The following is a 12500-nucleotide window of genomic DNA, read 5'->3' as shown; positions in this document are numbered from 1 at the left end:
GGCAAAAGCGTTTGCCAGTAACTTTTTTCCCTTTCGCGTTTTAGGTTTGAGCCTGCCCACCGTGGCTAATTTTTTTTTTTTTTTTTGTCACATGGGCACTCATTGCTATTTTGATTGGAGAGAGAAGAAAAAAAAATTTTTATTTTATTTTATTTTTTTTTTTTAGAGGGGGGGGGTCTGCGTGTGGGCTGCCGAAATATCTGGTGGGGAAGTTGTCTATTATTTTGTGTGGGGGGGGGGGTGCTGAATATCCTTAGTATAGCAGCTATGTCCAAACCGATCTTCATGTTCACCAGGGCAATGCCAGGTTTCCATGCTGGCTAATTATAATTAAAAAAACGATTTCTCCTTTTAATTGAGACCTTTTTTTTTTTTTTTGTTTTACATAGGTATCACCATTTATCAAGACCAAGAGGCCACTCGAGGATTAGGGTTAAAGAGTATACAGTAGAAATTAGACATTGGACAATATAGTTAGTAATGGAAATTCGGTAAATTTGTTAACTTCAGTAAATTTAACTTATATGGAACGGCTCATCAAAAACTTGTTTACTTGAAGACAGTTGAGGTAGAAGGATCAGTTCACAGGTTAAAGCCAAGGGAAATGTTGGACAATGTAATAATAGACTTGAGAGAAAGAGGGATAAATAAAGACCTGGCCAGAGATAGATTTGTTTGGAAATCAATTTTTAAAAGCTGTCCAACACATGTCAATAATATATAAGGGACATTAACCTGATGATGATGATGGTTCACCCCCCCCCCCGGCCCGGGCACCATCTAAAACCTTCATTTGCAAACATTCATGGTCCTCAGAGTTTTAGTGTTACAGTGTGATGATGTAAGTGGAATCTTACCAGTGAGGGTTGAGGATATGCGTTGCATAAAGAAAAATGATATAAGATGTATAGGGAGATGTGTGCAGAACAGGAGACTTCGATGGTATGGTCACATTGAGAGAATGGTTGAGTTTGTTTTTTTTTATGTTAGTAGATGTAGAACAGTTGAGATAACAAGTTTAGTTTTCGAGAGAAGACAAAAAAGTGAGGAAGTGATAAAAATGGATTTAAGAGATAACAAAAAAAACAAAAAAAACGGGTATTTATTAGAATAGCTGACAAAACAAAAAAAGGGGGGGATAAATATACAACAAATGTTACCAAAGGCAAGATAAATTGCTTCTCCTTCTACCTGGATAAGTTTTTTGTGTATGTTTTAACTTATTTTAAAGTGTTTTTTAATTTAAAAATAAAAGTAGTGTAAGGCCTTTCAAGTTAGAAAGAAATCAAAATGGCGGACAGATTTAGATCTGATGACCTTAGAGGAAGATAAAATCTGGATAGTATAGGGAGATATGTGCAGAACAGGAGGCTCTGATGGTATGGTCACGTGTTGAGAAAATGGATAAGAATTCTCGTGTTAGCAGATGTCAAACAATTCAGATAGCAAGTTTAATTTTCAAGGGAAGGCAAAAAAAAAAAAGTGGGAAGAAGCGGTAAAAATGGACCCGAGAGATAAAGACTGAAGAGATTAAAAAAAACAAAAATAAAAATAGGTATTTATTAGAATAGCCGACAAAACAAAAAAGGGATGAAAAAATAGACAACAAATAAATGTTAGTTACCAATGGCAAAATAGGTTGCTCCTCTTTCTAACCGCATGATTTTTGTGTGTTTTAACTTATTTTAAGGTGTTTTTTTTTATTTAAAAATAGTAGTGTAAAACCTTTCAAGTTAGAAAGAAATCAAAATGGTGGACTCATAACGAAAGCCAAAAAAAAAAAAAAAAAAAAAAAAAAAGGAGTGATAAAAATTGGCTTTGAGAGATAATGATTTTACAAGGAATAGGTCAGTTTGGAAGCCATCCAACACATGCCGGCATGGGCGTTACATTTATAACGATTATAACGGTCCATAATTCCCCCCTCCCTCCCACACTTTATCCGTGCCTAAACCTAAACGTAGATTCCATGAACAAAGCTGCTTTCTTAGAACTGCACACCTGTGGAACTCTCTTCCGTTTCCCTGCTTTCCAGCTGACTACAATATGGTCGTATTCAAGTCCAACGTAAGGCCTTATCGGTGGGGCATTAGAATACGCCGACTGCCCCCCTGCAGAGGGTAAAAGTCCCTCAATGGGGGTCCTGGATATGACCTTAAACTATATCCAGTGGTGAGGCCCCAGCTTGTGGGCTTTGGGGAGTGTGGAGCCACCCTTTAATTACCATTGCTCCCAGGTCCACTCTGACCCGGAGTGGTAGTACCTGTTAGGGGTCCCAACTATGGGTTAAATAGAAACCGACGTGAAAACAACAAATATATTCTATTAAAAATATTTTTCTTCAAAATCTTTGGATTCGGCATTAAATAACCCGAAAAGGGTTGATATGCCGTAAAACAAAAACAACCAAACCAAGTCCAACGTAAACAAGTTCTTGATGAGCCGTTCCCCTTAAGTCATCCACTTTTCCAAATTCACACTGCTAACGATTACGATATTGTCCTATTGACTACTGTAAACTCATTAACCATTGTCCTCGAGTGGTCTCTGGGCCTTGATAAGTGGTGACTCCTATGTAAAAAAAATTAAAAAAATAAAAATTAGTTTATCAGTAAAATAAGGAGGTAAGGAATACGTCGATGTGAATTAAAATTTAAAAAAAAAAAAAAAAAAACACTTGGCGTTCAAGACTTTTCTATACATCACACGCGATCCTTTGTTGGGGATTGGCTTTTGCCTCTTACAGTTCGAATCTTCATAAGTTTGACCCACATTATTGAATAATGGTCATGGGACTTTCTCATTCAACTTGAAATGATCACGTGTTCGAAAGTGTTTGTATATGCATACTTTTAAAATAAATGATGTAAAAAAAACAAAAAAAAACGCTTAAACAAATAATGTATCAAATACTACATAGATTTTGGTGGTACCAGATCAGGCTGTCTGAAGGTATCGACTTCCTGACCTAAAATGAATCAAACGTTGATGTTATTGTTTTATATTTTTTTTTTCTCTTTGCAAAACTTAATCATGTTTTGTAAAGTCAAAAATAAAAATTTTCCTCTACAAAACAACCAAACCAAACACCATGAATAAATATTTTAAAAAATATAAAGAATTTGAAGAATAAATAAGACTTTTTTCCAAAATTACTGTATTCAGCATTAAATAATCTGAAAATGGTTGGATGTGCCCTAGAATAAAACAACCAAACGAATACACAGCTAAAGTTGTTCAAGGACTATCTTAATAATTATAAAACTCTGAGAGTCCTTGCTTGGAGCTTGCAATAATTTTACCAAGAATTCTTCATGAGTCTGTGTTTCAGTTTAGATTGTTACTGATGGTAATGAAGTCATTTTTTTTTTTACTTTCGAAATTACTATGTATTGGGTACAATATAATAATATATAATGATCAATGTAGAATTGACGCTATAATCTAATATATAAACGGCTATATGTCTGTCTGTCGGTCTGTCCCTATATTTTCAAACTCTATCTCTTCCAAAATGAAAAGTTGCAGAGCGGTGCTTGCTAGGGGCCTCAAATTTGTTACGGGCCTTTCTTTTATGGGTCTCTAGCCAGCTATATAGTTTTTAAGGGGTCAAAAATGGGTCAAAATTTTAAAACTTTATACATTTTGTGCGTTCATCTTACTTATTTTTAATTTTTAATCAGTTCATATGCATGTCACATTGGTACAGTGGTAACGTCACCAGCTTTGAATGCTACAGCTTCAATTTGTATTCTAGCGGACGGCACCTAAATACTCTTTTTTTTTTTTTTTTTTTTTTTTTTTTTTTTTTTTTTTTTTTACTTTTGAAATCACGGCTCTTTAATAATATATACGAAATCTGGATGAATAAAAATATATTTAAGTGTATTTTACGCTTGGGCAAAGTTGGCCGCCTCTCCCGCTCCCCACCCCCACCGCTAGTAATATATATGATATCTGCATAAATTAAAACATATTTTACAATCGAGTAAAGGCGGGGCAGGCGCTTCTGCTAGTTTTTTTTTTTTTTTTTTTTTTTATAAAATTGTCTAAACATAAACAAATTCCTGAAAAACCGCCCCCTTAAGTAAGACACTTTATCAGATCTCCATTACTAACGATTACTAAGATATTATCCCATTCATTACTGTACACGCAATAAGCCTTATCCCCGAGTGGCCTTCGGGCCTTGATAAGTGGTGATTTCCATGTAAAAAAAAAAGAAAAAAATTGATTTAAGTTGATTGATGTTTCGAAATTTTTTTTTTTTTAATTTTATTATTTTGAAATAATTTTCAACAAAAGATTTTTTTTTTTTACTGCGCTTAAAGAAGGTCGAATGTTCCATTGAATGAAACGTACAATTAACACTGAAAATGGGAACAGTAGTTCGAGTAATACAAAAGGCAACTTATTATTGAAACATGGGAAGTAATCCCTTTTTTTTAAATACAATTTTTAGTGTATCATTAAGTTGGGGTTTTCCCTTTTATTTTTACTAAAATTATGTTTTTAGTAAAAAAATAAATAAATAAAATAAAATAAAACAACTGTTAGCCTAACCAAATCAAAAACTGAACACAATCCTTCAGCTGAGAGCTCAATGGCCCATCTCGTCCCAAGAAGCACACAAACCTAGCTGACCTCCCTTGCCACTCTGCTGGAATAAATATACAGATGTGTGATGGCATGATTCCAATATTTTTTCTGATTCCAATACAATTACCGATTTGTTCCAAATTCTTTATTCCGAAACGATTACCGATTCCAATTCTTTTTAAATTTCTAAATATTTAGTCATAAAGCTGTTTTTATTCAGACTAGCATAACACCCCACATATTACGTGTGTATATTTTCGCAAACGTAAAAGTATATTTGCGGATGAACGACCTATAGACTTTAGTTTTACTTGTAGATTAAAATCAATAGCATTAGTTTCCCAAAGTTTTACAAACTTAATTTTTCATTGTTGGTATTAACAATAAAATAAATATTTATTGATTTGAACAAATAAACAAATCAATCAAAAGAATCGTTTTTTGTTTTTAGTTGTTTTTTTTTTTTGGGGGGGGGGTTGCTTTAGAAATGCAGCAATTTTTTTTTCAATACTAATTCTGATACCACAGAATGTTCCGATTTTTTTTTCGATTCTGATTAATCACCCTAACGCAAATAGATATTAGAGTCCATTATAGTAGGTCACCCAGCCATTCACTTTCACCTGAAAATAATGGATCAGTTTTATCTCAATGGACATGAACCCTTTTTACTTTTTTTTTTTTTTTTTTTTTTTTTTTTTTTAACTGAGACAATAACTTTTCCAATTGAAAAAAAATCAAATTCTGGTTGGCCAAACCCGAATCCAGATGTATTTCTCATTTTGTAGGTGATTTCTCTTCTCAGTTAAGTTAAGCCTGTTATTTGCGTTTAGTGCATTTCAACTATGTAATCCACTAAACATGGCGTTTTGTGCATTTTTACATCAAGACCAAAAACCACTTAAGGATAAGAATTAATAAAAAAGATTGTCAGTTGAATGATAGAAAAGTATGCAAGGATTGAAAATAATGAACAAAATTCGATTACTTACGAGAATGGCTTATGGCAAGTATTTGTTGACATTGGAATTGAAGCTGACCATGTTGTAGTCTGCATGGAATCGTTTCTGTGGTAATGTGTCCCTCCAGTGGAAAGTTTTTTATTTCTGTTAAATACAAGAAGAATTGTATTTGCTACTGGAATAATAGCAGAAACTCGCTCTGAAGTGAGACAACCGGAAGATATTGCGGTTTGGAACAGCTTAACTCTTAAACTTGTATATAATTGTGTTTATCAGTTGTCTTCACTTATGCGTTATTTCATTCCGATTAAAAGAGATCATTATTTTGGAGCCTTCCTCTTATTCAGCGAATCAACCCCTTACTCCTTGGCTGATGTGAGACCCTATTATCTGAATTTCATTTGAATTTCCATTACTGACAATTACTATATTGTCCAATTGACTACTGTACACTCTTTAACACTTATCCTCGAGTGGCCCCTGGGCCTTGATAAGTGGTGATGCCTATGTAAAAAAAAAAAAAAAAAAATTAAATCAAATAAACCAATATAATCAAAACTAGACGTTTATTGACTTAACATCTCCCGTATTCTTGCATATCTTATAACGGCTGAGTGTCTTGCATCTTCGTTGTGTGAAACCAAAGAAAAACTGTATACACACACACACACACACACACACACACACCTTTTTCCGATCTTTCTGGATAGCTTTTCTATTTGCCGAGCAGTCTTAATTTCGGCAGGCATATTATATAGAATGGTGCCCAAAAGTTGTTGTTCGGCCACGTTTTTCTCAAGCGCTTTCTATCGGTGCATCCAATTATCGTCAGGAGCAATTGTTTTCTTTTCCTTTGAGGCTTGGTGTACTTTTAGTTTTTGTTTTTTTTTGTTTTTATTTTTTTATAAAAAATAATAAAGATGGGTGCAGGCGGCGAATTATTTTTATTTTAGCCTCAAAGGAAAAGAAAAGAACAATTGCTCCTGATGATAATCGAATCCACCAATAGAAAGCACTTGAAAAAAATATGGCTAAACAACAACTTTCGGGCGCCATTCTATATAATATGCCTGCCGAAATTAAAAAGACCGCTCGGCAAATAAAAAAGCTATCCAGAAAGATCAGAAAAGGAATAACTTTGTCATGTTAGATGTGTCTAAATAATGGCTTGCTGCCAATATATGTGTGCGTGTGTGTGTGTGTGTGCGCGCGCAATTTTTATTACATTTTTCACCCAAAAGAAGGCACAATGCCACTTTGATGTAGGGGCTATTTCTGGGATATAAATTGTAGGGGTACTATGTGAGGAGCTGAGCCGCAAGATATATATATATATATATATATATATATATATATAAAATACGAGAAATAAAAGTTATGACTTTGTTATATCAATAAGAGAGAAAAACCTCTTTAGGCCATAGCATTTCAAAGTTAAATGCTTCTCAACAGAAGAGCCAACATTATCTATTATCTATATATATAAAAGCGAAAATGTATGTATGTATTATGTATGTATGTACGCTTTTCCTCGATGTCCACAAAAGGCTTCTTTCAGAGAAGCGCTTGCTCGGTTCACAACTTCTTTAAACTTTTTATATCATCTATAAATTGTAATATCTCAGAGTTATCCACGGACCTCGCCTGTCTATTTAATTTTATTGACTTTCAAACGTTAATTATTCAACATTTCTCGCATCGGCATGCGTTACATTCGGTTTTCGGTATAAAAAAAAAAGCGAAACTCGACTCTAATCACAGGCCGAAAGCCAGTTGTCTCAAGAGAGCTAAGTAACGTTTGTTCAATGTCGACTTCGTCACATCAGACTGTAGCTTTCATTTCGCTCCTCCTAATAAACGGAGCGGGTTTTTAAAAACAAACAAACCGATTTATTCACCTCATTCAAAACTGTCCCGCACAAAATGCTTACTGCTGAATACCTATCGCTGTCACGTCAATCAAAAACACGCACCTGTTTTTTTTTTTTTTTTTTTAACACTTTACTATTTTCCAACTGCGCGTCGTGAAGGCTTCGTATTTTTTTTTTCACGGGCACCTGTTTTTTTTTGTTTTTTTTTCACATACCCCGAAAAACACCCAGGCAACGCCGGGTACCCCTCGCTAGTATAAAATATAGATGAAAGCTAGCTTAACAGCATTTAGATAAGAAATGAAGGAAGTATATTTTAAGATATATTAAGGATAACTGGAATGAATAAAGCATGCGTGAATAGGAAGGTAAAACATTTTTCTAAAAATAGAATGGTAGTATATAAGTAATAGTAAAAAGAAATAATGTAGGTAAAAAAAAAAAAATTATTTCCATTTCCACAGGTCTCATCCCTCGTCTGTTTTCCTTGTTTCAGTCGATCCCCTTTTTTTGCCCCCCCCCCCCCGACAAAGGAGGGATTGGACCTAATAATTCACTCCTATTTGTATGTTCATTTGTTCGTACTTTTCTCAATAACCACGCCTAGAATTTAAAAAAGAAAAAAATATATATATATATATTTGCGCAAACATTAGTCATGGTGAAAGTAAATTTTTGCCGGAACAAATTTTCCATGATAACTTTGGTTGTGCCCCTAGGGGCCATTATACGGTTAAAATTGTCCCAAAATCGTTTATTCGTACTTTTCTCAATAACCACGCCTTGGATTTTTTTTTTTTTTAAATTTGCACAAACATTAGTCATGGTAAAAGTAAATTTTTGGCAGAATGGATTTTTCGAGATAACTCGGGGGGAGGGGATATTATAGGGGTAAAATTGCCCCAAAATCATTTGTCCATTCATTTGTTTGCATGTTCTTCAATAACCACGCCCTAGATTTTTTGAAAATTTGCACAAATATTAGTCATAGTGAAAGTAAATTTTTCACTCGTGGAGTGGGACCTTGCATGCTCAGCTTTTCACTATACGATGCAATACGAAGCCATAAAGTTTTTGTTTTGTATGATAAAAATGTACGTTGCCATTTTGATGTTAAATATGAATGTGTGAATTTTGATGCATTTCATAAACTTTTTTTTTCATTTCTTTTATTCCAGCTTTGCTTGTTTAGTCATTATCTGTCTACAATGTCTTTTGGATTGAAAGGTGCAGGGGGTAAATATGGCTCCACCATTCGGGAATACCGAGATGACCCGAATTATCGTGATTATACAGATGCAACATCACGGCCGAATGGTATGGACAACGGAGGTATTATTTTTTTTTTCTTTTCTTTTTTTTTCATTATTTTCTTTTTTTACTTTCTATTTTTTATTTACTTTTTATTTTTATGTTTTTATTTTATCTTATTTTTGATTTTAATCTAATTTTATGTTTTATTTTTATTTTTTTTTTTCATTTTATTTTTATTTTATTTTTTTAATTTTTTTATTTTATTTTAGTTTTTAGTGTTTATTTTTAGTTTATCTTATTTTCTGTTTTATTTTATCTTTATTTTCATTATTTTTATATTTTTTTTTTGTTTTTCTTTTCCTTTTCCTTATCCCCCCCTCCTCATTGCCAATATTATTAGCATTTTCTTTTTAACATAAATATAAATTTGTTTCAGAATTTTTTTGGTCAGAGGTTACATCAGCCAGAGTGCTGTGAGAATAACATCCAAGATAAGAACTGTAGTAGAATTAATACAAATAATCCAAAATTATCATTCCTCATCTTAAAAGATTAAAAGGTTAGAGGTTATATCGGATGAAACATTGTAAGAATAACACCTAAGATAAAAATAGTAGTTGGAGAAACCAAATATAAATTTCCATATCAGCTGTCAAACAAAAAAGTATTATAACATAGTTGTTACATGTCAACACTCACACGTTGTATGTAGACAGTCACAAGGAAGCAAATACAAGAAAAGAATTCAACTCACATTTTTTTCAATTGAAACAACAGACATTTATTTACAGGTACTTCCAGAATAACACCTCGTCTCTTGTTCAAAACTCTTCTCAAACTCCAATATGCTTAACAAGACTCTGCCATGTCGAGCGCATGGTATTCTGTTTAGGACACGTCTTTCCCAGTTTCTTTCGGGCCACATGTGTAGCAGGTGTATTCCTACTCTCTTGTGTCCCAAACATGTCTCGAATGTCTCATCAGACCCATATAAATCAATGAGATTTTTTTTTTTTTTTTTTTTTTTTTTAAACCAAAGGTGAAAGAGGAAACCTTTGGTCCCCCCCCCCCAAAAAAAAATTCTCTTACAGATTTATATGGGTCTCTGATGAGTTGTTTCGTCTACCTATACCATTCAACAAAACATGTGTAAGGCATATTATATATCAAATAAAATTATATGAATGTGATTGAAATATATTTGTGGAATTTCAATTGTTTACAAATGATATATATGCTTTGAAAGCATGAAAATATGGGTAGAAGAAGCAGAGGATGACAGTAAAAAACAAACATTGACAGTCTTAATGCCTTAGCAACATCAAAAATGATGAGCAACAATGAATTCATGAATGCCTCGAGAGAGATAGATGAAGAGTCATAGCCGTTAATGCCTGTACCAGGCAGGACATCACTTGAATGAATGAATTGTATGTATACATTAAAAGTATTTATTATACTACTAAAATATATATATTAATATATATATATATATATATATATATATATATATATTGCCATATATATTTTTATAACGTAGACGACGAAACATGTATCAGTGGATAATTATATTTTTAAAATAATATATACGCCGCTCCCCATTGGTTAAAGCGAAAATTATTCCCAACTCAAATTTAGGTAAAATGCACTTTCGTAAATGATTGAATTCATTCAAGACGTATCGCAAAAACAAATAACATATACGTAAATCGCGATATATCCGAACAGTCAGTGAGGTGGACGAGAGGTAAGGGTTTAGGCTTCTTACCATGGGGGTCCCGATTTCGAATCTCGCTAGATTCAGCCACTCTGATAAGTTGTAGATCACGAAACACGTGTCAGTGGATAATTATATTTTAAAAATAATTTATAACTTATATATATATATATATAAGTGAAACTTGCTGTTTGTTTGTAAATAAACAAGCAGTTTGAGCACTGTAAAAGCAGTGGGCGAGTGTTTATTTAAATGGACATTTGTTGAGGTCATTTGCGAGCACTGATCCCATGGGCTGATGAGTAGAACTGCTGACTATCAACATGATGGTTGTAGGTTCAATCTTTGGCTAAGGAAAGGTGCTAGTCTAGCCGCACTGATGAGTTGTCGTATAACAGAACAATACTGTATGTAGATGACTATATATATATATATATATATAATGATGGTAGCAACTCGTTCTCGAGTATTGCCATTACTGAATATATCTCTGGCTCAAATGACGCAAACATGAGCGCAACTAGCAGCATGTTCCAGACGGTCAATTCTATGAACTTTCTATAGTCATGCACATTCACTGATGACCGGGACCAAGCTGTGGTGCCTCGAACACCTACCAGACCAGACCCTGGAAGTTCCAGAGCCCTCATTGCCATTGACGCCCATCCTTGCATCAGTCCTCATTGAATGTTCGTTTGCCATTTTAGGCTACAGCCAGCCTTTTTGTTATCGAGATACACACTAAATGCAAAAGTGTGTATTCCATTGCATATCATGTAATGCCTGTGCTTGAAGCTTTTTATAGTGAGGAAAGACTTTGCACTGAGACAATCCCACTCTCTGAACAACTGCCACATTTAACCAAAAAGAGCCAGTCAACTTCATTGGAAGCAGCAATCGCCACAGGTTTTATAACAGGGTTTTTCTAGAGAGGTTGCCTTTACCACGGCTTACAGGAGCCCTCTCCACCCACCATGCCATTTGATCTGACTTTGATTGACTGGGACTTAGGTTGTTAGGCACCAGAGCATACTCCACACACCAGTAGGTTATGTATGCCGCAGCTGACAGGGCCTAAGCTCCTTTGAAGGTTTCTGTCAGGGTTACCTCACCCTTAGCCCTTGGTTAAAAGAACCTTGGCCCACAAGGCAGTGGAGGTCCAGTTATCCGGCACATGACACTCACCGTTCATCAAAGCCCCGTCTGCGTGGCAGTGGTCACGACATGCACGTGGGGTTGATTTGTCTGGGAGAAGCACAGTATGATGCTAAGACATCTATGTGCTTTTAACATACATCCACACCAGACCTTGACCACCAATAATATATATATATATATATATATACACACACACATGCAGAAAGTACAGAAATGATGGCTTGCCAGAGACTGCTTCAGGATTAATCATAACGACACTATTACCACTACTATTCATAGTGTATTCATTTATAAAAAATTAAAATATTCATAAGATAAAATGAGACAACAGAGAAGTAGCTTTTTTTTTTCTTTTTACTTGGAGGATTAACACTTATCAAGGCCTGGAAGCCACTCAAGAATAAGGGTTAAGTGTTAGGTAGATGGTGACACAAGATGATTCACGGTGAAATTTGGGTAGGGCTAGATTATCTAAATGAGTGACTCTATAGGAATTTATTCATATTAGACTTGAAGATGATCATGTTATACGTCAGCCGGGAAGCAGACAAATGGACTGTTCTGGAATTTTCATTTTGCTTTGAGGATCACCAATTATCAAGGTCCGAAGACCACTCAAGAATAAGGTGTTAGGTGGATTGCGAGACAAGAAGTTCAGTCATGGCGGAACTTGGGTAAGGCTAGATTATCTAAACGGATGACTCAATAGGAATTTATTCATATTAAACTTGAAGATTACCATGTTATAGTTAACCGGGAAGCATATAACTATGAAAATAGAAAATACAAAAGTAATGGGTTACCAGAGACCATGTCAGCTCCTCAACTGGTCATAATAACTCTTGCCTATTCATATCGTGTTAGGAAAAGTCATGCAACGGAGTAGATCACCATAAAAATTTCAGAGCAGGTTTAATCTTGCCTCAGTGTTATAATTAT

The 12500-nt window shown here is 34.3% G+C and overlaps 2 protein-coding genes across 6 annotated transcripts in view; one reads left to right on the top strand and one right to left on the bottom strand.

Moving 5' to 3' along the window:
* LOC145265618 (lipopolysaccharide-induced tumor necrosis factor-alpha factor homolog) overlaps positions 1-12500 on the bottom strand; it is a 224042-nt gene that overhangs the window by 162506 nt on the left and 49036 nt on the right. Inside the window, exon 2 of one of the 3 annotated variants that reach the window (XM_080121650.1) lies at positions 5592-5705. In XM_080121650.1, coding sequence (XP_079977776.1) covers positions 5592-5656 — 65 coding nt within the window. In that variant the 5' untranslated portion in view covers positions 5657-5705. Of the gene's footprint in view, positions 1-5591; positions 5706-12500 lie in introns of those variants that run through there. The other 2 variants (XM_080121649.1, XM_080121648.1) reach the window with 2 other exon arrangements.
* Positions 1-12500, top strand: part of LOC145265617 (syntaxin-7-like) — a 45301-nt gene that overhangs the window by 11305 nt on the left and 21496 nt on the right. For 2 of the 3 annotated variants that reach the window (XM_080121645.1, XM_080121646.1), the window contains exon 2: positions 8611-8764. In XM_080121645.1, the coding sequence (XP_079977771.1) occupies positions 8641-8764 (124 nt within the window). In that variant the 5' untranslated portion in view covers positions 8611-8640. The remainder of the gene's footprint in view (positions 1-8610; positions 8765-12500) is intronic. The other variant, XM_080121647.1, reaches the window with a different exon arrangement.

The sequence above is a fragment of the Euprymna scolopes genome, chromosome 40 (assembly GCF_053919585.1).
Source record: "Euprymna scolopes isolate OS-2025 chromosome 40, ASM5391958v1, whole genome shotgun sequence".
Classification (NCBI taxonomy): Eukaryota; Metazoa; Mollusca; class Cephalopoda; order Sepiida; family Sepiolidae; genus Euprymna; species Euprymna scolopes.
The sequence above is the reverse complement of the archived record's forward strand: the minus strand, read 5'-3'. Positions and strand labels throughout refer to the sequence as shown.